Here is a 25,492-nt window from a genome sequence, read left to right as displayed (position 1 = left end):
AACATAATTCAGATATTCAACAGTTTTTAGAAGCATTGTGAAAGCTGTCTTTCTGTAAGATGATTTTGTCGAAGGTTTCTGTCCTATTTGTTTGGGGTCTGCCTCTTCTCCCTCAGGGCCACATACTGATTCAATGACATGAGTACATCTGTACTACATTGAGCAGCAGTCCTGTGTCCTTTTCTAATCCAACTGCACATCTGCTGCTGAGGAGGCAAACAAAAGCATTGCACTTTGCCAAATTGTACTGCTCTGAACCCGGATCTGTTCTCATAAAGTTGCCCTAGAGTTCAAAATATGGCACTAAAGACATGAAGGCCAGTGCCAACTATGCTATCAACCAAAATGCTTGATCCTGAAAAATCTCTGACGAAGAAGAATTCCTTGGTTTAAATGGGTAGACTAGACTTCCCTGGTTTTCTCCTCTTGGCGATGAATTATTTCAAAGTTCCTCGCTGTCATCATCTTTGGATGGAGCTGACGATGGGTGAGTTGGGGTGGGGGTGGGGGTTGGATGGAGACGTCTGGGAGTGCAAGGGTGGGAGCAGGAAGCACATGTATAAATCTGAGCGAGCAGAGATATAAACACAGAGAGTAGCTAATGGGGCTATCTGATGGAAGCCAAGAAGAAAATACTTTTCTTTTCAGAGTCATGAATACATAGTTATGTATCAGGAATACATAAGATCTACATTATGCAGACGCGTAGTGTATGATACACATATTAACACAAACACAGGCTCACACACACACACACACACTATAAAGGTTCCCAACTTTTTTCCTTATCAGACGTAACCCCACAGCCCTATCAGATGAACTCAAGTGCCCCTACAGCAACAGCACCCATCATGTTCCAAATGTTCCAATTTTACAGTATTTGTATCATACAGTAGAAATATCAATGAAATGTTGTTTTGTTGAGCTTGTATTCGTACAAATATCAGTTGGAGTTGCAGACACTGGACTTTTCAACCATGTATCCATTACTTTGAACTATTCGTATGGTTGCTCATAGTTTTCATGCACTTTCTTTTTTTACCAACTGTTTTTTAGGTGTATACTGTATTTATTTTTTCATGAAATCATAATTTCTACTTTTTCAAATTACCGGTAGTTGAGCTACTCAAATCTTTCCACAAACATCCTGGCAACTTTAGTGGTAATCATGGTTTGGAATCACTGAATACTATGAAATCACCTTTTTTCAGGGAGTGAATAATTGAAGGATCGTAACTTTACTGGTCTAATGCATTTCATTGTCGCCTTGATTTGTACACCGTCATTTATGGAGCTCATTTTATACCATTTATTTGATAGCTCTCGTTACACAGTTCATTTGAAATGAGACCTTTTCCTGGCCAAGACTCTTGTTTCTCATCTTTCTCACACATGTTATTCTTCTTCTGGCTCTGTCTTCTAGCTGTTGCGAAACATGTTATTTCCTGAATGAGGCTGAAATATTTGCTTTTGTTTTTCAGGCATATTGACTTTGCAAAGGAAGGTCTTTACTCACTCAGGTCTCAGATTTACAGTTCTCTCACAGCAGTAGTTAATTGTTTGCCGTTCGCATCATTTTACATATATTATAGTTTTACGAGATCATGACCTGCCGAGTTTTAAGTCCATCTGTCTTGAAATCATATCGTTGACGAGTGTGTGTGTGTTTTATAAGACAATGTCCAGGATAGCAAATCTTTTTGAAATGTTGTACTAAGTAAGAAAAGGTTTAGACAAAATCCACAGGTTTGTGGTTTAAATAGAGGGAAAAGTACTTAAAAGTAAAGATGAGCTAATTTAAATTGCACTCAGTAACTATGGTACGTACTAATAATACATCTGTACATCGAGACAAGCCAAGAACAAAGGTCTTTACACATGTCAAATTTCCCTCCTGCATACAAAATATGCGATGTCTAAAATATGTGAAAAAAAGCACATGAAAACATCCTTAATGAAAGTAAAAAGACTGACTTAGAAAACCAATAAGTACTGACAGTAATTCAAGTTACTGGTAAATATTGTTTAATATTTTCAGCAAGTTTGAATCAGTCTTCTTATTTCCTTGTCGATGTCATTTCCATTGATCAGTGTTCATTGATCTGTGAGTTGAAGCTCAACCACACGTTTCCAAGAGTAGTTAATAACAAATATGACCTGGAACTAAAGTAATTGCTGTCATAATATACATCGAAGAACAAGAACGCAATACCCCGTATTTTAATAATATGTTCTTTCCAGTGTTTCTGCACCCAACTTTGTGGTTTGACGAAACATCTTGCAGAAATAACACGAAGCTACATAAACCACAGCCCAACCACAGTAATCCAGCGTCAGTGACTCTTTGGCAGGTTTAACATTTGAGATGTTAATGGTGCTGAATTCATCTTCATAAGTTATGAGCTCCTTGACATTTCATTTTTGTTCCCAACTTGACTGCAAAATATTATCCTGGGAGAGAATCTTCAGTCTGTAGGATTGTCGCCAGGTCAGCTCTTTGGAGCAATGACAGCTTAATCCAAGTTGCCTCAATCGTTGCCAATCTAAGCCTCAAACCTTCCAACTGTTTTTATTTTCCATTCATGGGACGAAACAATATTTTTAGTTTACCACATTTTGACAAATGTGACATTATTTTGCTTACAATTCTTGTTGATTGTGTGGGTCAAGAGCCCACATATTCCTTTTACACTCCAGTAATTGATGGAGATTAGTAAAAGCAGCATGTGACCATAAATGGAAATTACAATCTCTTCTGGAGTTGTCGATCCTTTACTGTTATTCAAACACGCCATAAAAGTAAATTGTGTATCTAGCAGAGTTATTAGCGTAAACGGATATAATCTAAAGCGTGCAGACAGTAGCTCCCTTTCTGTCTGGAGCTTTGAACTCAGTGGTCAGCCGAAGCTCTTGATAAATGTGTGAACTCAATGTCAGCTGTGGTTGTGTCTGGATTCCAGCTGACTCTTGTTAGATCTGCTTTTGGTCATTCGGCTATGCTTGTTTTAAGGATTCTTCACGATCAAGGCTTCAGCCGGGCTCAGTCGATGCAGCCTTACTCATGTGGGGCGAACAATACTGTAGATGTTTGGATGTTTCGCGGGGATTTAATACGTGATGACAAATAAAATCACATGTTTCCGTCTTTACCAAGGAATTCCTGGAGTTAGTTAGAGTGACCGAACTCTGGTTATGATTCCTGGATTTAATTAAAGTCACCAAACTCTGGTTATGTGGTGGACAAGACCAAGTTATGAAAGCAGGACCAAACTGTGAAAAAAACAAATTCACTGCTGGTGTTCATATGGTTAACTCAGTGAAGTACAGAAAGGAAGATTTCCATTGGCTGGGTTGCACGCTGTAGTGAGAGCTCTAGTGTTTCATCGAGTCAGAGGGCCATCCCTCTGAGCACAGCTCCAGCCCCTTCATCTGGTTCTATTTAAGGCCTCGAGTGCCGACTCTTACGATTGGCGTTCACAACCCCCTACTCTTCCTCCAGCTCCAGCCCCAACTGGGGAGAAGGAGGCTTTTAAGCAGATGGTTTATTTTCCAGAGGAAACCATTTCTTTCTCCCACTCCACTGTCCTGTCCTCAGCTGGCTTTAGCTTACTTTTCTATCACTCCTACAGCTACTTCTGCTTTCTCACTGCTGCTCCTCTTTCCACTGTGTTAATGCGCCGACCGGCACCTATTGACCCGGCCCAGCTTTGTCGGACTATCGGGATGAGGCCCGTTCAGTAACACAGAATGGATTGTCTGCACTTGACTGCTTGAGCCTTAACTTTTTGGATCTTTCAGCATCTCCATTGCCCTTGTTGTTGGGCTGGAGGGGGATGCAGCTCTATGGCTAGACTCTCAGGAAGATGCACTGAGCCCTGTGAATATTGTGATTGGCTGAGCTCTACAGACAAAGTGGCCTATGGCACAACAAGTGCCCAGCAGTCGTTCTCGTGGACCTATGGCTGGCAGCTGGCTGACAGCATGTTTTTTCCCATCAACCCCAGGTCTGGACGCTTCGGATCCCATGCTCCTGGATCAGTATGTGGTGGTGGCCAGTTACGAGAAGCAAGAGCCTGCAGAAATCAGCCTTCAAGCGGGCGAGGTGGTCGACGTCATTGAAAAGAGCGAGAGTGGTGAGTAATCGAAACAAAAGCTCAACAAAGACACGTTGAGCAGGAAAAGGCAGCGCGCATGTTGTGTGCACTTCAGACACAAACAAACTATTTCACGGTTGAGTCCGTAGTTCCTCAGACACGCTGCCCTTCTCCCTAACTCTTCCCTCGCACCTCCTTTGTCCACAGCTAGCTGTTGCTTAGCCCCATCTGGAGGCTCACTTTGGCCTCCAGTCAGCCCTGTTTTTTCCCACTGTTGGTTTAGGCCGGGGGCCAGAATGTTGCCTCCAGCAAGAGGAATGTCTTCCAGACTCTTATTAATTATTGCACCTCACTTAAATGAAAAGCCAGCAAGACATGCCAGATTTTCAAATGCCAGCTGCAGAGAGTCCTTAGTCAGCTGTTTAACCCTCTGCAAAGAGATTGCAAACAAGACAAAGATCATGTTTTAGGATATGTGACTCAGTTTGACAATATTTCATAGTTAATGAGTTCGTAGCATGATGACGTAAAGCACAACTTCATGATATACTAGAAACATGCTGTAACGCCTCCCAGTACTTGCATTTATTATTTAAAAAACCTTCATTATTGTTTCATGTTATGTGTTGTTAATATAATGAGTATGAAATCATGTGTCTCAGATAAATATACTAAAACTGGCAACTATCACTGACACCCAGGTCTGAGCAGATGCCTTCAATAACTTGTATTTTTGAGGGAAATCTGCGTGATCAGAGAAGTATAGGGCCAGTAACAGGGTCTGACGTTCAGCTTTAATGTTCAGTAATTCAGTATGCTGAGACAGTAAAACAGTAATGGGACTCATGTGTTCTTCAGCGGGCGGATGGGGACGGAGGAAACGTTGACCAGGAAGGCAATTGGCCTTGGGTTTCATGATGGGTGTGAGTGAAACGCCATGCCACACTGGCCTTAAGGAAGAGGGTCTGTAGAGTAGGCTTGCTTTGAAGTGTCACGTGTCCTGCCTTCGGGTTCATGTATTTATTTTCACTCCCTGCTCTAGTAGGCTTTTAACCCAATGGGAGGTCACAATGAGGCGGATATTCCAACACCTTGAAGTCCTTTTATCAGGGGGCCTTATAGGAGAGCTTTTAGTCCTGTGCTTTTAAGTAGAAGCCCCTTCACTTTTGTATTTCAGCTGACCACTGTGCAACGTTACAGTGGTTGATGTGTGTGTTGATGATCCATGCATAATGTGAAACTCATGCACTTCAATGTTTATGATTTCCAGGCTTCCGTTTTATTACCGTAGCTTAGTCTCCATGTTATTGTTGCTTTGTTTCATCCTCTTCTCTGATGCAGAGACTATATTATGTTGCCTCTCTCACTTACGCTCATTCATTCATCTCTGGTTTGGTTGTATTTTTTCTAAAAAGCAAAACAGTAGACTCCAGGCTCCTTAAAACACATCCTTCGGCGATTTGACAGTTTTATTATACACTGACGGAGACTTTCACAGAGATCTGAAGTAAATACAGCCCCCAAACCCCTCCAATTCGCCATGGAGACTGTTTCCAGCAGCACAGCGAGCATTTAACTGAAATCTCAACACCTCCTGCAATGGAAGTTGGCTAAATCTGCTCCATTTGGCTGGGTGACATCACTCCATATCCCATTGCCAATACTAACAGGACCAGGTGTGTGCTCAGAAGATTTCAGAGCTCATTTGATTTAGCATTCATTTCCTCGCAGGATAAATACAAAACCCTTTAATAGTTTGTGACAGATTGATCTGTGTATTACAGAGCTACGCATTAGAAGCACTAAAAGGTGTCTATTACACGTGTAATGACAAAAGGTTTGTGTGGATTGTTTATTGAGCCTTCAGCTACAGTTACATATTGTCCTTGAAAGCCAATTACATTTAAACCGACTTGGGTTCCCCCTGCAGAGTCTTTGGATCCGGTGAGTAGAAAATATCTGTACGCTGTTATATTGCCAAGTCATTTTGTATCAGCATTGTGCGTCTGGCTGGTTTTGGACGAGGTGTTTTACACAAAGGTGTGATGGTATGAGAGTGTAACAGTGACAGATCTACTGTAGAAATGGAAAACTGTATTATTTTAGCCATTCACCCCAGTCCTTAGTCCTACTGTTAAAGCGACTGTACCATCGACTTTTGCTGTGACTGCTGCCCAGTGCAGTTATCGACTTTTCCTTACCTTGGATTAGATAATATATGCTTTTGACAGGGCAGTGAATCTAGGTCAGCCCTATCAGAGAGCTCAGCTTTCTCCACTTTTCCAGCCTGCTGGTCAGAGCCAAGGCAGTATTTTCCATTGCAAGTGGCTTGACGATACTGTTTGTGTCTTGGCCTTTGCGTCAGTTGATACAGTACATTGTATTGTTTTCTGTTGTGTGTGTGAAGTAGGTGCAGTATGCGGTGGATCAACAGGGTAGACCAATGACTGCTTGATGTTCTGTTGTAGCGTTCAGTTTTTCGGGAATAATACTCTAATAAAAAGAAATGCATGGCTTAATATCAAGGAGCAAATGTTAAAGAAGTTACTGTTGAATATTAAAATTTGTTTTTTAAAATTCTGTCACTCTGCAGCTATTTAATTTGTCTATTTTATGAGAGTTTACCAGGGGGAGATGATGGCTCCGGAGGAGAGAGTAGTGCAATGAGAAACTCAGGGAGAAAATGGAAAAAGCCATTTCCTGCCAAAGTTAGTGGTTCGGAGAGGTTGGTTCATTATAATGACTTAATGGATCCTCCAGGATGCCTCCTCAGTTTACACTATATTGGAGAGATGTTAACCAAAGCTAAGCTCGCAGCCTTGTTGGTCAGTTGAAGTGCTCTGTATTCAGTGGTTTAAACTTTGCCCCTTCATGGAGTAGTATGTAAGAAAGGAAAAATGATTTCCAGCTGGTTTTGCCTACGCCTCAAGGGCAGCGTTAGGCGTGTGGTGCCCAGTGCTGTGTAGAAAATCTCTCTCTGTGGACCAGTCGGGGTTTAACTCCTCTCCATTCCAAGTCTACATCAGCCTCAATGAATTACAATCTGCCAAATAAACTCCAGCTCACATCTGCCAGTGCCTCAGGCTCCCCCAGTACAGTGTGTATTATATATCTGCTGCTCCACCCAGTTTACTTAAGCAGGGTGGAGTGAGTGACATTTCAGCAAGAGCCTGAATGGTGCACAGTAATCTTATCGATATAAAATTGCCCCTTTTTGTCCTCACAAACACGAATGATTTTAAGTTTGATAAATTTGAGCCACAGAGTAGCTGGAAGGTAACAGCAGTACTGTAACTGCAGGTGACGATTGGCTTCCTGGCTGAAAGCCCAAAGAGACTACTGAAGTCAAATCATGGCAGATTAAGCAGGTCTGGCCCTAAGCGTGGCATGATGGATATGCAGGATGTCTTCTCTACCTTCACATGGGGAAAAAAAAAGTACAATAAATGTCTCAGCTCTCCGTCTTCAGGCTAAAAAGCAAAATGATTTCAGGGCACAGCTCAGCGGGAGCTCCGTGTTCAGAGAGGCAGATTCTTTTTGCGTTTACTCCAAGAGCGCAGAGTTACTGTTACTGAATAAACTGGGTATATCCTTGACGTCTTCAGTCCACAGTATTCATTGTTTCATCTGGGACATGTTCCTTGGTCCTCATATTCAGCTGCACATATTACAATTTACTAGAATGACCAGCTGACGTTCTTCTTTCTTCTAATAGCGCCACCAAAAGTTGTGTTGCCATAATATTCAGGTAGTAAACGCGACAACTGAAATTACTTTGCAGATTTTTAGCATCAATGCTTCCTGCAAGTGTGACAGCTGTATTTCATGAGTGACAGCTGCATGTTTTGAATTGAACTAAATTGCATGTATACTGGCAGTTCCACATTTTCTGTCTCAGAAACGCAGGAGGATTAAAGGCAAGGTCAGTGTTGAGATTTATTTTGTTGCTTGTACTCAAAACCCTCAGTTTCCCCAGTTTGGTATGTGCAGTTTCAGCAAGAACATGTTTCCTTGTATAAAAGAGGAAAGAAAGTATAACTCTTGTCAGCGAACCACCAAAGACATGATACAGACAACTTTGCCAAGTGTAAAATGTCTTTTTTTAAACCAGAATTTGCAGCAGCAGATGGAAGAAACATTATACACTTATAGTAATCCCCATCTACCACATTCTTTCAGCTTACCATAGGAAGCACTAATGACCGTCTCAAGAAATCAACCTTATCCTGTATTTTTAGACATGGAAACTCAAATGGGAGGTTTGTATCTGCATTTTGAACGTAGACTTCTGCTACTTCATTTTCTTGCATCTTGTCACAGAGCAATACAGAAAGAGGAGATGAACAGGAGCACAGAAATCAGTCTGGTGCCAAAAGGGTGCCTCTGTCTCTCACTCAAAAATTGACCATTGAGTTAAACCAGCATTTTAAGGGGTGGTCTGTCAGACACTCAAGGACTGCTGTGTCTCCAAATCAGTGGAGCCTAGAGAGCACACAAGCTGGGGGCTACAGCTTAGTTCAGACCATGAGGGGATCCTTTCAGAGGCTGGGAGGGAGAGAAGGTTGCTCCTTAGGTCAACATCAGCTCTTGAAAGTCGCGTTGTGCCGTTTTGGCCTCCCCCGCCTCGTACCACAGCCACCCAGGTAATTGAAACCCAGTGTTTAATGAAAACTGGAAATGTGTGTATATTGGGCTGGATACCTTCCCCCTTTGTGCTTTGATACTGAATCCACTGTTGATGAACACAGAAGCTGGAAATGAATGGTGTTCTCTCCTGCTCTACTCAACAGTGGTGTCAGATATCTGCCGGACTGCTGAGCCACTGCATTCCTCATCATTTCAGGTCGTGGAGGACAAAAAAAGCCTCCTTGTGCTGCTGAATCTGTGGTTCACATATTCATGTTAGATGTGTAGATATCCTTTGTGAATATGACAGAGTAACAGTGTTTCGCCCCAAAAAAATCTCAATGAACTCTGAAAGCTCAGGTGTGTTTGTGTCAATGATTTATTTGTAGGGATGAGTAGGACATTAAGGAGCACTGCAATGTCACACTGTTATGTATGCCGTTTCTTCGGTGATTGATTGTATACGTAGATTGCGGTTTTGTTTCATACATCGTCCAGTCACCTTTGAAAAACCCCCAAATGTCATAAATCTAGTTTCTTGTTGCAACTGAGAGTCTGTTGTTGATTACAGTAAAAATGAAGCCAGAGTCTTAAAGTTGATAGAGTTTGCAGATGGCTGATACTGTTTGAGAGATACTGATACAGAAATGCTGCTCTCTCTCTCACTGTATGTCTGTCCACTGTATCTGCACTTGCAGGACTAGAATACAAGTTCAAGTTAAGTGAGACTATGAGGACAACGCCATAAAAGTCTTACTTTCTCACTGGAGAAATATCTATCTCTATATTCTGTATTCTACAGAATGATAGTTTTGGAAATTAGCCTATTCTCTTTCTGGAGGAGCGTTAGATGAGAAGGTTGATACCGCTCTTACATATGAAGCTACGGCCAGCAGTTGGTTAGCTTAGCTTAGCACAAAGACTGGAAACAGTAGGAAACAGCTCGCCTGGCTCTGTCCAACGGTAACAAGATACACCTCTAAAGCTCACAAATGAACATGTTATAACTTATTTGTTTCATCTGCACCACTACCAAAGTGTAAAAATGGAAATTTGCTATTTTAAAGTTGTATGTGCCGAGCTATTTCTTTGCTAGGACCAGTTTCTAGGCTACCATCAGAGAAGTTACAAGATATAACATGAGCTTCAGAGGTGCTGGTGCTTGTAAATGAGCATTTTTCTCAAATCTGGATATAAATTATGCTGACATCTACATCTACTCCTTTTTTATTACAGAAATGTTGGAATCGAGCAGGCACTTAACTTGATACGACCAGAGTTGTGCAGCTCACAGCAGGCTACGGAGGGATACACTTAGTTTCATCTTGCCCTCAGCGCTGTTTAATACCTCCCATTGTTTCATGATTTCATAATTCAACAGTGTTGTCAAGACACACACCGTTTGGTTTCTGTGTCTGTAACATTTAAGTTTGACGTCTGCAGTCATGATCCTACGGTGTAATGGTGTTATGTGACATCTCCGGCCGAGGGTTGTGGGTTTAGCTGTTGTCTTATGCAACCACTAACCCCACAATCGTGGGGGTTACACAACTAAACTCAAACGTTTAAAAAAAATAAGCTTTTTTGATTCACTTAGGATGTTGACTAAGTAGCTATAATGTTAATATTGAATAATGTTTAGCAAAGTGTATTGCCAGTCAGCATTTGGCTGTGCTCTTTTTTTCCTTTGCGGTTAACGTCTGCTGCAGCTTTCCAAGTGTTAGACTTGTCCTAATGCGGACCGGCGAAGCAGGCAGACATTGAGAAAAGCAGGTTGTGATATAGACCGATCAAAAAACAGCAAGAGATGATGAAGAGAGCACAGATATACAGGTGTAGCTTTGTAATGTATCTGCTCTCTCTCTCTCTCTCTCTCTCTCTCTCTCTCTCTCTCTCTCTCTCTCTCTCTCTCTTTCTCTTTGTACTCGTCCAAACACACACCAACACACATATTCCAGACATAAGGTATTCTTCCTTCAACTTCTTCCCTCCCACATCTGAACACGTTCTTCTGCTGATCTTATTTCCATTATCTGCTCCTTCGCCTTTCAGCAGCCAAAACTTCATTCATTCACCTCAGTGTCTTTACTTTTCACTTTTTCACCTTCAGAAAATTGACTGTTTTGGCAACAAGACACCCAGAAAACAGCAGGGTTTTTTTGTATTGAACTCAGTTTAAGTTTTGTTCCGTCATGAAGAATGTACAAATTATTACCACGTCAAATATAGATGGGCTTGATTTGAAAGCTGGAGGCCGACACATAATCTATTTTGTGTTGCCGGTATACATCAGTTTATGGAGCAGGTTCTGTGCAGGATTCAGTTGCAGTCACTCTGTGAATGAATGCATGTGATGAAAGACATGAAGCAGCTTCTTCTTCAGAAGCGTTTCTTTCCACATTTTACATAATTACAACCTGCCTGATATAAACCTGCAATGGCCAGGAAATCGGCACTTGCGTAATGTGTGTGTTTTGAAAGTACTTTTATTGCTTCTTTTGAGGTTCAGTGAACTCAGCCTAAGCACCTGCCATATGGGAGGATGGCTGAAAAACACAGGCAAGTGTATATTTACATAGGCCTCTTTAAAGTGGCAGTGAGTCTTTGCTGCGTATGTATTTTCTGACTTACAGTGAAGTGTTCTCAATTAAAGTACATCACACAAGTGCGTACGACTATTTCTTATGTTTGCTTACACCTTACAGTGTCGGTATGCTGAGGTGAGACTTACATTTTTCCCAAGCAGGCATGTCAGTGTGAAAATGGCAATTTGCAACTGTAAGGTTTTTTCTTTATTGTGCTGACTCTGGTCTTTTTACTCCTGCCAAGCTGACCTTTCTTTTAAAATGGACAGTTTAATTTAATGTACCATTAATGTGGTCGATGTTGCCCTTTCGGTCATTAAAACAGGACTAAATGTTTTCACTGACTGACTGAGCTATAAAGTAAAATGTTGGTATAATTAACTTATTTATCAGTGTAATAAATGCTGAACAATACTTGAATCTTTTCACAGCTCCGCTGTGGGGAAACAAAGTCTGTATGTTCAGTCCTGAATATTGTAGACACCATTTTGTTTCTGTCTGATTTATTGGCATGAGGTTTTGTTCAAGCCCCAGCTTTGGTGCAAAGCCTGAGCGCATTACATGGCTTGTTACGTACCTGAGCCGTAGCCAGCATGTTGCTCAGAGCCAGGCACTAAACAGCAACCTCCTCTGTGGACCCACCCTAACTCTATGCAACGCTGTTGTGTAGTTCATCAATTGAATAATTCATTCGTCATATGAATCACAGAGATTGCATCTGCAGTTACAAAAAGGCCTGGAATGAATTTCTTTATTTCCGCCGCTGACAACGTCATTTGATCCGTTCAGCAGGATATCTCCAATGCTTCTACTTGCCAGACGCATTTAGTGAACAAATTCAGTTGTGTTGTTCCTCAGAATTTGAGATTGCCAACATTTCACAATTAATAGTTGTTTTTTTTAAACCAATACAGTGTAAAACTGCCTGACAAAGGAACCTGATACCAAATCCCAAGAGCATTCTGGCAGAAATGAATAAATTGAAGTGAAAGCCGCAATGCCTTTGAATATAACAGCAGGCTGAGGAATTGTTCAGAGTTGGAGGTGTGTATCTCCACCCTTATTTAGTTTTTGCTTAAAGATAAGATGCCATGATCCAGGAGGGCTTTTTGTAATTTTTCAAAATCTCTCTCACCGAAACAAAATAGTTTCTCCACTGGAAGCAGATTCAACATAACGGAATGAAACACTGTGCACTTTCCTGTACACCTCAAACACCAGTAATAACCTATTCTCATCACAGCAGCCTTTAATTGCAAACTATCTCATTATGAAGGACATTAAATGCAGATGAATCATGACATCCTAATATAGCTATCTACATCTTGTTGATGTTATTTCCATATTTTCATCTCATCCTTTGCCACATCATTAACTAAGTAACACGTCTTCTTTCTGTTCCTGTGCATCATACTACACTCTGCTTCTTTTTGTGTGCAACTGAATTGCCTCATTACTCACCATTTCTGTAGGAAAATGTACACTGGATGTTTGGACCAGCTGTGAAAGTGTGATGGAACACCCCTATCCTCTTTATGGGCTGTCCAGACAGCTGTCAGCCATATTGTATTCCCGTTACCACAACAAATAGCATATGTGCGGCATACCCGGCCTGCAGGACAGTTTTTGTGCCAGCTTTGTCCGCCACATATGTGGGGTGACTTTTTGTTGAACTGATTTAGCACAAGTTAAAATGTTCTGATTAGTGTTCATATGTACTTTGCATTTCCCACAAGGTCCTATAAAGCACACCTTATCGAACACAATGGATCGCTTTACCCCACTCACTTTATTGGGATCAGATACATGAAGTGTACCATGTATGTACACCTTTCCAGCTTAGGCATTTTGTCATAAAGAAGTTGTCAGAGCAATGCCGTCATACTCGGAGGAACCAAGTCAAATTAGCTGCGACATTGCAAATGGATATTTTGGCACTTTAAAAATGACCTGCCCACTGAAATCATGACCGATCCTGATGAAACGCAGGTTGACGAAGTCCTCGTCACGAGTCGAGCTACAGCCAGCCGGTGTTCCCTCTGATGTTCTTGGCCTTCATCATCGTTATAGATTCTGTCAAATCAGGGCCCAATGACGAAAACAAATCCTATCTCAGGCCCAAGTTCATCTGCAACAAATTTCAACAAATCTTATCTTGCTATGTTGTGGATTGTATGACGTGCAGTGCACACACTGTGCACCACTTTACATCGGTACACTCTACATAGTCCTGGTGATTTTCAGCCTGTGTATGTTTCCACAGGTTGGTGGTTCGTCAGCACTGCAGAGGAGCAGGGCTGGGTCCCTGCCACCTATCTCAACTCCCACAGTGGCACACGGGATGACTTGGAGGTGGGCGCCTCGAAAGCTGGGGAAGGTAAGTCACTGCAAAGTCTCCTGCCACTTCCCGACCACACACACACAAACACAACCTCACACACTCTGTTACAAACCCACGCACACACCACCTCTGCCCTCAATCCTCCTTTCATCTGGGACAAAATGGAGCAAATTCGCCCCCTGCTTCACCGCCGCCGGCCTACGCTGACGCCGGACTAGTGTGGACACCTCTCTCTGTTTGCCTGCCATCATAAGCACGCTTGAACAGAGTGTAGATTCAGGCCTTGCAGCAGGGAGGAGTTCCAGGAGAGACTCGACCCACAACCACTGAAGTGATGTACTGTACAGAATGCATTCAGTGCAATATTCAGCGATTTGACCTCCGTGGAGTGAGCTCGTGAAAGAAGCGCGTGTTTCTATCAGCAGTAAGGAAAACAACATGAGAATATTTCACAACTCATGCTTTTTGAATTATGGTTCTTGTAATTTAAAACAAGCTCAAGACACGAGTTATGCTATTTCATGCTGTGTCTGCTTATCATTGTGGAATGCAGATAAGTTACAGAGCAGTAGATGAGTGTTTCGTGAGCTTACTGGAGTCAGAGAGGGATCCAAAACCCTGATAAGAAACACACCTATGTAGAGTTTGGTTTGCTAGAATAAAATGCACATGTGAGGACGGCGTCCAATTGTGCAATCATCATGATTGCCCTGTCAGATAGGGTTATCAAGCCATTGTTTCATTGACATTCAATATTAGGAAAGACAACATTTTAATCTCAGACCAATAAAGCTCAATAAGTGTCACATACTCCGACTTTGATAGTCCTGACAGGTAGTGCAGCAACTGCAGCTTGTTTGTAAGGATTTATGCAGCCTTATGTCAGAGAGAACCCAACAAACTGGAGGCACGGAAATAATTAAGTTGCAAATTACACTCGCAAACAAACATCAAGATTTTTCCAGCACTCTGTCCAAGACATATTTTTCTGTACAATTGCTGTAACAATGGGACCCAGGATCCCCTTGGTGTTGTATATATTATGACTCAAGGATGAAGGGAGAGAGAGAGAATACATGAGGCTAAACTGTTTCACAATATGCTTAAATGTCCTTTTCTCCCCATTTTGAATACAGATGTATCAACAGAAGATTTCAACATGTATGCATAGCGCAAATGTATGACCAGACACAAATGCAAACGTCTACACCCAACACTCCTATCCGCCTGTCAGAGATAGCTGGAGTTTGCTGCCAGGGGGTTTCGGGAAGGACAATCTGTTAGTGTAATTAGTGTTTATGTGTCTATTCAGTCATGGGAATGGCGTGAAACTCATAAAGCATCTCTTTCAGTCCTGTGGTCTTCAGCAGTCTGTGCCACCACGGTGTCACAGAAAAAAAAGTTTCTAAAAGCCCAAAAAAACTCTCATTGGAATTCATGATGGTTCTTTCACGAAGCTAAAAAATAGACATGTTAAAAGCTCAGACAGCATGAGATGAGACTTTATGCACTGATGGAAGTGAATACACATCCTCCTCCTTGTTTTGGTCAAATTTTACACAAAAATAAACGTATTGCCTGAAGGAATAGTTAGACATTCTGGGAAACATGTTTTTTTGATACCACTCTGTCTGTGTGGTAAATATGAAGCTAATGCAAGAAGCCGGGCAGTTTAGCCGAGCATAAAGAACGACAATTTACCAATAAAATGGTAAATTGCCATTTTTAAATTAAAGAATTAAACAAGTGAGATATGACATATTTATTTGTGGGAGTAGTCAAAAACAATTTCTGAAAGCGAACATTTTCCACGAACTATTCCTTTAAATTTGACTTTTGGGTTTTTTCACATCAACACCTGCCTAGAAGGATCTAACTTAAATTATCTGTGATTCTGTCTGATATTATCATTAAGAGAATTTAAAGGTGTTTAATTCCAAATTTAGAGCATGTGTGGCCGGATCGGCTCCATAAACAAAGCACAGAGAAGCTGTGATTACAACACACAGAGGGAGCATTGCGTAATTCTCTGCTGTATAGTTGTTATTTTGGGCATACGACACAAGATCTCGCGGTTTGCAGAAATCCTACCCATCTTCAACTGTATCGGGGAAATTTAAACCTTCTTAGGCACACAGCTCCAAGCAGCTGCTCTATTAATTGGTTGACATTCTTGCAGCCGCAATGTGTGCCCCAGATGCTCCAACACAACAGGACGGGAGAACCTAACAACATCCTAATTACAATCCACAGAGAAGATGTCTTGGGTTTAACACTTCCTCTGTAACCTCCATCCATCCACTCAAAACTGTCTGTGTTTTGCTTTGCCGTGTTGTTTTCATCTCCTCCATGTAGCTAATAATGGGGTCTCTTCTTGTTGGATCCATGTCATTTGTGTCTTTGCGTAACATTTGTGCTCGCTCTTCATGTCTCCCGTGTTTGTTTGTTGTCGTCTGGTCACCACGTGTGTCTGTCAGTTACTAAGCGGCATAAGGCTCATCTGAAGAGGCTGGACCGGAGATGGACGTTGGGGGGTGTCATCAGCCGGCAGCAGAGCCGAGGTGATTTGAGACAGATGCTGCATCACCTCCCTCTCTTCCTTGTGTTATTGTCTTACTTATTGTCTCTTATCACACGGGCCATCTCCTCCCTCTCCTCATGCACATTTCTGTTCAGTCTTTCCCTCTGTGTTGTCTTCCATCAAATGCATTGATCATGAGCCACAATCTACCTCGAACTAACCACTAACTGACTTTAATATGAAATGAGCTTGGAAAGCAAAGGTGAAATCATCAACTTTATACACACCAATTATTGATGCTAAGCTCAAATGTTACAAAATTGCTCCATGTAAGCATTTTTGTTATAATTAAACACTGTGTGCCGAAAACCAATCTTCTCAGAATCACAGAAAAAAACCGACCCCCTCATCTGAAAGCAGTTGCGTAATAGACTCTGGAATGCCTTATGCTGCATTTTAGAGCCATATTTTGCTTTTTTATGAGCAAATGAAGTGTGTACGTTGTTTTTTTTAATGAATGCATGTTCTAAAAAGGTGTCGCAAAAACAGATATTTATCGTGCTGTGGTGCAGATAGCAACCAATGTTGACAGATAAACAAAGACCCTTTTTAATCTCTCACTTATTTCTAGCAAGACATTGTCAATCACAGACTGGCACATGTTCTTCTTATCATGCTCAAGGTGCTTTTTTTTCACTGGAAATACATTTGGATTGCTGAGTGAGGATAAGCTATTGAGTTCATTCCAAACTTAACGCTTGGCACTGGATGCTGCTCTCTAGAGTGGAGAGAGAGAGTTGTTTCCACCCTAGGACTGAAATCCTGCTTTGTCCTTTTAAAAAAAAAGGGGGGGGGGGGAAAGAGATATTTTGCTGACTCCACAAGAATCATTTATAACACTGATCCAGGCGATGCATGTTGTGGTTAACATAACATCTGATTCAGAGTTTCCCTTCATTGCTCTGCTGGATATTGTTTGAAGGAGGTTGGTGAGAGGAAAATGGTTCACCAGCCCCGACACAACGAGGCCGGAAGAACCAGGCAAAAGGAAAATAAAGCGTACATAAATATCCTTTCCCGTGGTGCCTACTCCAGTTTGTTACAATCCCACACCCATTCAGCTCCGACACAACTTAGGAAACGGGTGGAGAAAAGGAAAATGGAATCATTTGTCACCAGAATGTTGCTTCCTGTTCACCAACTGGGAGGACGGCATATATAGCGCTTTTTTTAACGTGGCCTTCTCCTTTTTGAACACACCTCTTCTCCCAGTGCTGTCTGTATCTTCAAAGGAATTTCTATAATGACAGGAAACGATGTCTTTGCTCTGCCCCTTGGCCTCATGGGAATGCATAAATCAGCATGAAGCCTCTGCTCTCTATTATGTGCTGAGTTTGGAGGCGCTTGCCGTCACAAGGCCAAGGACACATCTAGGTCGCTAGCTGGGCCAAGAGCTGTAGTTCCCCATGGTCAATACCCTTAATGAATACAAGATAATTATGTTGAGATGGTTGATACGATGACATTTTATGACATTTTGAGGACTGTGCACTAGTACTAGTTCATCTCTATGGGTGTTATGTGACAGGTTATGGTAGAGGGATTACAGGAAATGAGGGGGAGATAAGGTGGACGTTGCAGTTCATGGTCGGCCACACGTTACGATTGTTGAATTATGAATGTAAAACAATTCAATAATTGTTAAAAATAAACAATAAATAAACAAATAAACAATCTTCAGAGAAATACATACTGCGACGGTGGTAAATATTTTTTTCTAAATACAAGAATCATTTAGGTTATGTAGTTCTTCGCTGCATTATAGAGTCGTCTGTTTCATAAAACAAATTATAGACAAATCTCATGTGCCAAAAAACATTTAAACACACACAGCACATGCACTCGCACATCTGGCAGCGGAACCAACTGCCAGTAAGCAGAACAGTTCCAGTCTGTAATGTAGAAAAAGATACACCCCTCTTTCAGTATCGCATTGCAAAGTTGGTGCCAATGAATCACAAGATAATCTATCTTACTGTATATTTGCGAACCCTTATCTGTCATTACTGCAGTATGATCATATCAACATACAAAGTCTACAGACAGGATTTTTAGAATCTTCACTTTTCTTTTCCACGGATTACTTTGTTTTCACAGCTCTCAAAATCTTAGCTTTGTTGTCATTTTCCGCTCTTGCTTTGGCAGAAGAGAAGTACCTAACAGTGCAGCCCTACACCAGTCAGGGCAAGGATGAAATTGCTTTCGAGAAAGGAGTAACAGTGGAGGTGATTCAGAAGAACTTGGAAGGCTGGTGGTTTATCAGGTCAGGCGATGCTCACTCTTTTCAGACATTTTTACATCTATCATTTCAAAAAGACGTTTTTTTTTTTTTTTTAAAGATCAGTTTCTCGTGTAACTTACTTTACAGGTACCAAGATAAAGAGGGCTGGGCTCCAGCCTCTTACCTGAAGAAGATGAAGGATGATCTCTCTCCCCGCAAGAAGACGGTGACAGGACCTGTGGAGATCATCGGAAACATCATGGAGATCAGTAACCTGCTGAACAAGAAAGCCTTGAGTGAGAAAGACGTTCAGATTGAAGGAGTCCCAGAGAGCCCCCAAGTGGCCAAGAAGGAGATCAGCCTGCCGATCCCATGTGCGGACTCCAGCCCTGTTAATAGTCCACAGGATGGAAAAAGTAAAGCAGAGCCTTCCTCGCCGGCAATAGCCCGCATCGCCCCTCATCGGGTGGAAATTGGTTCGTCAAATCGTTATGATTGTTTGAATTTCTGTCATAACTTGAATTCCTGTCAATCTGTAACAGCAGATTTCTAATTACTCAATTTGAATTTTTTTTGTCTCTGTTGTCGTTTCACAGGTTCCCCGGTTCTCAGGCAAAAACCTCCTCCTCGAAGAGATGCAACCCTGGTAAGAGCGTGATCTTTTAGCCCTCCATTTCTCCGATTAATTTAGATACATGTAGCTTTTCCTTTCTACAAATAATAAACAGTAAACAGTGGAAGAAAAAGTATCCAGATTCTCTACATTCATAATCGTAATTCATTAGAAGTGTTTTTGAAAAAAGAAAATACGTAGGGTAAATTGGCTCCTGTGACATTCATACACGGCATTATTAGATTGTTGATCATGCATCAGTGTCTACGAAGGATTTTACTGCAGTATTTGGTCGAGATGAAGCTAGTTTTGACCATTTTGTGTAAAGTTAAGTATTTTAATCCTGTGTTTCCCAACCTAGGGGTCTGGCCCCCTCTCACGAGTTAAATCTGTGGGGTTGTGAGATGATTAATAGGGTAGAACTATAAAATGTTATTTGAAAAAATGATTTGTCTGATCAGATCTGTCTTTGGCGGAAAGGCTAACGGTTCATAACTACCGACATCTGAAACATCATAAGGGGCCCCGATCAGACACTGGTGTTTTTGTTTGTAAGGGGCCACGAGTCAACAAGGCTGGAGACTGGTCTGAATCTGATATTTTTAATGTAAAATCTGAAGTCTGAAAATGTAGATCAATTAATTACAGCATGAAATGGACTCAAATACAGATCAAGTATCTTAGAACTGGACTCAACTTGAGTACTCTTGAGTTACCTTCCACCACTGACAGTACTTCTAACAATGCCAATTCCTTTTGTGCTCAGGGATTTCAGTTGCCCTCTCCACCAGAGCCCCCTACAGTGGAAGCCGAGTATTATACCATTGCAGATTTCCAGTCCTGTATATCTGATGGTATCACTTTCAATGGCGGACAGAAAGCAGAGGTAAGCACTCTTTTTCAAGGTAAACTTCAGTCACAACATTTTTAAAAATTTGGGTACCAACTATTAATCTCTTGCTATATCAATTTATTTATCTAAGCTCAATAACAACTCTATCTTCTCCAAGAGAAATTTGAATTACAGTGTTTAAAAATGACATCATATAAAGACTAAAATCTTTTTTGAAAATGTATTTTAGGTCATTGAGAAGAACTCTGGTGGTTGGTGGTACGTCCACATAGGAGAGAAGGAGGGCTGGGCTCCCTGCTCCTACATTGACAAACGTAAAAAGCCCAACCTGAATCGTAGAACCAGCACTCTTTGCCGCCCAAAGGTTCCGCCTCCAGCTCCGCCTGTCAAAAAACAAGACTCAGTGGAGACTGCACCTCCCAGCAGCCCTGGGTCTGAAGCTCCAGAGTCCCCTGTGTCTCCTGGAAGGCCTGTGTATGAAGAGCCAGAATATGATGTTCCTGCCATTGGTGATCTGGACATGGAGTCTGAGTTTGAGTTTCTGAGGGGAGAAGGTTCCTTGGTGGATGTTAAAAATGAGGACGCTTCCTCCGAGAAGGGATCCCACCAGTTCTCAAAGCCTTCTCCAGCTTCGTCGCTCCACAGTGCCTCCTTCAAGATGTGTGAGTCATTTGAGGATGGCCACGAGGCAGAAGGGGAGGCGGAGGCGGAGGGAGAGTGTATCTATGAGAATGAAGGCTTCCGGCCCTTCAGGGAGACGCCAGAGCGGCAGTGCAGCAGGGACTCAAATTCCTCCAAGACAAGTGTCTTGTCAGAAACTGGCAAGACTGCAAACCCGACATCAGGTGGGTGGAGACCTGCAGGTAACAAGCTCAAGGTGGACTTGAATGGGAGCCCATTTTCAACCAAAGCTGAGGAGACATCCAGTCCTAAATCTGCCTCCACTGAGTCCACTCCAGATCTGTCCAGAAGTAAGAAAGACCAAGAGGAAAGCAAGGCATCCTGTTCCATCAAGTCCTGCTCTAAACCAAAGCCAGTGGTGAGGCCTAAACCACAACTTGCCAAGGCATCCAGTGCAGAGAAGATGGACATCAGCACATTAAGAAGACAGCTGCGGCCAACAGGACAGCTGAAGAACGGCACCAAAACTAAAGGTGAGGACTCTGAGACGGCTTCAGTCATCTCCTCAGAAGACTCCTTCTCTTCTCAGAGCACGTCGGATCTCTCCTCCATCTATTCTAAAGGCAGTCGGGGAGACTCTGACCTGGAAGGCAGCAGCCTGTATCGAACCACAGATCCCTATGAGAAACTCCAAGAGTCTGAGCTCAGCTTCCCCGCTGGTGTGGAGGTGGAAGTGCTGGAGAAGCAGGAGAGTGGCTGGTGGTATATCCGCTGGGGAGACACAGAGGGTTGGGCTCCGACTTACTTCCTGGAGCCTGTCAGACAACAAGATGACATGGCAGGGTCTGAATCTGATGGCACCCCGACTAAACCTGGAAGCCTCAGCAAGTCCAACAGCCTGGAGAAGAATGAACAAAGGGTGCAGGCGTTGAACAACATCAACCAAAACCTAAAGAAGGTCACTCCACCCATCCCCTCCAAGCCTCCAGGTGGCCTCTCCAAACCCATCGGCTTGTTTGGTTCACGAAAGCAGAACAGCACCAAACAGCAGCAGGTTGTGAGACCTCAGTCCGTCTTCATCTCAGCCCCGATCAGGGACGGTCCCAGCCCTGTTGGCTCTTTAAGGAGAAACGAGTCCCTCAACTCAACGGACCATCCTCGCGCCAGCCCCACAGTGCGCCGCAACGCCTCCTTCGGCACTGTGCCACGCAGCCTGCCGCCAAACAACATAGGACTACCCAACAGGAACATATCCGGTACCGGTAGCTCAGAATCCCTTGGCCTCAGCTCTCAGAAGAATGCCCTCCCTGTATCCACAGTCAAACCCAAGCCCCACATCATTCATAACAACCTCAGAGAGGTGTATGTCTCTATAGCAGATTATCATGGTGACGAGGAGACCATGGGATTTCCCGAGGGGACGAGTCTGGAGGTCCTGGACAGAAACCCCAATGGATGGTGGTACTGCAAGATTCTGGACAATGGCAAACCAAGAAAAGGATGGGTTCCCTCAAATTACCTCGATAAAAAGCACTAACATTCACGTGTGGAGCGGGCAGAACTCTGAACATGCGCGTAAAGATTACGTCAACAGATTTATTTTGTGAAAAAGGCTAACCCAAAGACATTAAGTAAGGATGGAAATCTTACCCGGTACCTTTGCCAAAACGAGCAGCCAGATCAAATTGTGACTTTGAAATGAAGTGAGACATCTGGTAAAATGAGTCCACATGAAACGGTGCCAGAGACGTCGCATTAGGAGCAATATAGTGAGACTTAGTGACGCAGCCAAAGAGAACACCAGCGAGAAGAAGAATGCTTTAATGATATTCTTCAAATGTTACCTTTAACTTGAACTAAGATATAATTTTGTGTCCACTCCTTGAACCTTTCTCTGTAAGTTTATAATGTAATTTTTAAAAAACTTTTTAAGCATTTAAAGCTTATTGCATGTTTGAAATGATTCATTATACCGACGATGCCTTGAGCTGTTGAAGTTAAGCCTTTTTCTCCTCTTTTCCGTAAAGAGAATCTCAGTTGTTGCCGAAGCTGCTTTGTGGTAGTCTCACCATGGTGCTCTCTGTTTGCATGTTCTTTCAATATCTCTTCATCCTGTACGTCACCGTTATGTGATATATATTATCCATTTAATTTTGTAATATTGTCCTAACGAAAAAATTTGTGAGCATCTCTGATTATCACAGTTATTTCCTACACTTCAATGTAAAAAACAATTGCTTGTGATCTTCCCGTAAAAAGATTTTTGAGTTTCATTTGAGGGGCTAGTCGTCCCAAATTCAAACTTAACGTCAGTGAAAAAATTATTTATTCATTTCTGAAAAATCATATTATTACTTATTTTATTATTATTGTGAATTTACTGATAAAAACAATTTCACAACCGCTTAAACATTTCTAAGAACTGCTCTATTAATAATGATAACAGTTTGAATTTCTGCTGGGCAGTAAATTTGACATTACTCTTCAGCTGCAGCAGATGCTCACTTTTGTTTTATGTTAACTGTGTGACCAGTGATGATAACTGAAGTGCCAAAAGAATGAATTCAATAAATGCACTTTTGAACAATCATTAGTACTTTCTTTTTTTTAACTATTCATCCCTCACAGTTAATGTTTGCCCACACATTTGGTCCTCTAGTACAGTGTTTCCCAACCTTTTCTGACATGTACTCCCACAGCAATGTCACATGAACTCAAGTGCCCCTTCATCAACACCACCCTCATGTCCAAGAATAGTCCTATGAATGGATCATAAGCCGGATGTTACTTCATAATATTGATGATATAAAAAGGGACATGGTCACATTTCCTTTTCATACAGTCAAATGAATAATGTTAGGGTTGCTTTTGAACCACTAGTTGTAAATGCTGGAGGTTTTATCCCTTACGTGTAGAAATCACATTAAAAGCATACACACATTCATGCACATTACAACAAATCTACACAGTTAACTCAATTCAATTAACTGTCCAGGTAGTATAATTGACTAATCACAATGTCCCCAGTTGAAGTCCAAGCTGAGGACCCAATATGGAATAACCCCCCATTTGGCTTATCAAAAATAAAAGGCAAAAAATACCCCCAAAATAGTATTTGTATTTCAGTTAGTAGTGAGCCATATATTATCTCTGTATTTTCTATTATTTGATAAAAAACAGAAAAGGGATATGCATATCAGGGGGGAAAGAATGGCAGAAACTTATCTTTTTCAATCCAATTGAAGTCACATTTAGTGAACCCTTTATGTATTTAAAAATAAAGTCAGCGTGTTTTCACATGTATTGCTAGTAATTCAAAAGGTCTTTGCGGAAATATCAGAAATGCACCTCTACCGGAGGGGCGTGTCCGGGTTTGATTGACAGCAGCTGTTACGCTGTCAGTTAGCAGGTGTTGCACCCAAAACGTGCTCTGAAGAAGGATCGAGCCAACATGTAACCGTCCGGACCCAAGTGACCTATACAGGTAAGACTACTGTTGAAAGTGCTGCAGCTGAGCAGCTAATTGACTATTAGGCCCACAAACCGACGTCAGCAGCTCATTTCCCCCTGTGAATGTTTGTTTGGTGACTCGTTCAACAGGCGCAGATGCAGGACGAAATGATTGTCCACGTTTGTTATAAGAAATTGACTTTATCAGGGAAGCGGATGTTGGTTTTTGTTACTGTTTTAGCCATCATGAAACCAAAATGTATAACTGTTTCCCTCTTTGTTTCGGTTATTTTATTCTCGGAGAACACAGCAAATCTATGCTGTAGCAGACCCAAAAAAAAAAAAAAATCAATTAATTTTGACTTTAATGCCCCACATGTGGTGTTTTGTGTAGTCATGTGAGTAATCATCTGCTGAATTAATTGCAAGTTAATGTGGCGTATAATAAACAATGTCATTAAAACATATCGCAGGCCGTAATCACTGGTTATGTTGCGTGTCTTAGTTGTGTTGCATTAAAAGCTTTCTGCATTGGAATAAGGAGAAGATCTCAATATTGCATGTGTTTATATCCAGAATAAACTAACATCTGCCCATATGCAATACAGATGAGTGTTTGAACAGCTGGATGCTGTAAAGCAAATAAATTACATCACACTTGGTTGCCTGACATGTCTTCCATTGTTTTACCCGTAACGCTGAGCCGCACAGTGGTGCAATTCACTTTGATTGGCCTCATCTAGCAGCTTCTGCTTCAAGAGAACCTGCGCATACAAATTGCAATTTGGTTTAGTTGGCTTTCATTCTGTGCTCACTGGGCTGCTTAATTTAACTGACTCAGCAAAAGTTTACAAGCTTGGAGTTGTAGCCCATAAAATTGTCACCTTCAGTTATGATCAGAGGAACACCAAATCAAAACACTGATGCAGTTTTCCACTGTCAGACACTGCACATTTTTTATATATTAGATTTGGTGCCTGAAATATAATAAGATTTACAGCCTACAGGAGTTCAATGTGAAATATGTCCATCCCGCTGGCTGTTTCCTCCATTGGGATCTCGCACTACACTCGCTGGCTTGGAACGAAGCTATGGATGCCCGTTGATCATCTTTATACCATGTTCGTCTGCTGGCTGTGTGTGTGTGTACTTGCTTGCTTGGTGTACTTGCTTGCTTGGTGTACTCATGTGCAGCGTATGTGTTTATTGCAAATAATAAATCGCAGGCGTTGGAAAGAGCGAAAAGGAAATGAAACATGTTGCAGGTGAGATAAAGACCCCTCGAGAGGTTTATAACATAAAATGTGGAGGTGATGTGTCAGCCATTGTGTCACAGGTTGTTGTGAATGAGTGTAATGTATCGTGTGTGGAAGTTCATTCTTGAGCTTAGAAATAGTATTCTGACATCTGAGCATATTGAGGAAGACTTACGAAGTGATTTGGAGCTCTGGGGGAAAACCCTGCAGTAAGTAGACTTTGAGTCAAAAGGATTTTGACAAATTGATAT

At 41.9% G+C, this 25,492-nt stretch overlaps 1 protein-coding gene across 2 annotated transcripts in view; it reads left to right on the top strand.

Moving 5' to 3' along the window:
- LOC306786102 (SH3 and PX domain-containing protein 2A-like) overlaps positions 1–23,118 on the top strand; it is a 44,943-nt gene extending 21,825 nt beyond the window's left edge. The window contains exons 7-14 of one of the 2 annotated variants that reach the window (XM_079280744.1): positions 4,005–4,133; positions 13,569–13,682; positions 16,124–16,207; positions 18,373–18,490; positions 18,596–18,924; positions 19,045–19,094; positions 19,828–19,947; positions 20,144–23,118. In XM_079280744.1, coding sequence (XP_079136870.1) covers positions 4,005–4,133; positions 13,569–13,682; positions 16,124–16,207; positions 18,373–18,490; positions 18,596–18,924; positions 19,045–19,094; positions 19,828–19,947; positions 20,144–22,072 — 2,873 coding nt within the window. In that variant the 3' untranslated portion in view covers positions 22,073–23,118. The remainder of the gene's footprint in view (positions 1–4,004; positions 4,134–13,568; positions 13,683–16,123; positions 16,208–18,372; positions 18,491–18,595; positions 18,925–19,044; positions 19,095–19,827; positions 19,948–20,143) is intronic. The other variant, XM_079280745.1, reaches the window with a different exon arrangement.
- Positions 23,119–25,492: the final 2,374 nt, after the last annotated feature.

This window comes from Melanostigma gelatinosum (assembly GCF_949748355.1).
Source record: "Melanostigma gelatinosum genome assembly, chromosome: 12".
NCBI classification, from domain to species: domain Eukaryota; kingdom Metazoa; phylum Chordata; class Actinopteri; order Perciformes; family Zoarcidae; genus Melanostigma; species Melanostigma gelatinosum.
The sequence above is the reverse complement of the archived record's forward strand: the minus strand, read 5'-3'. Positions and strand labels throughout refer to the sequence as shown.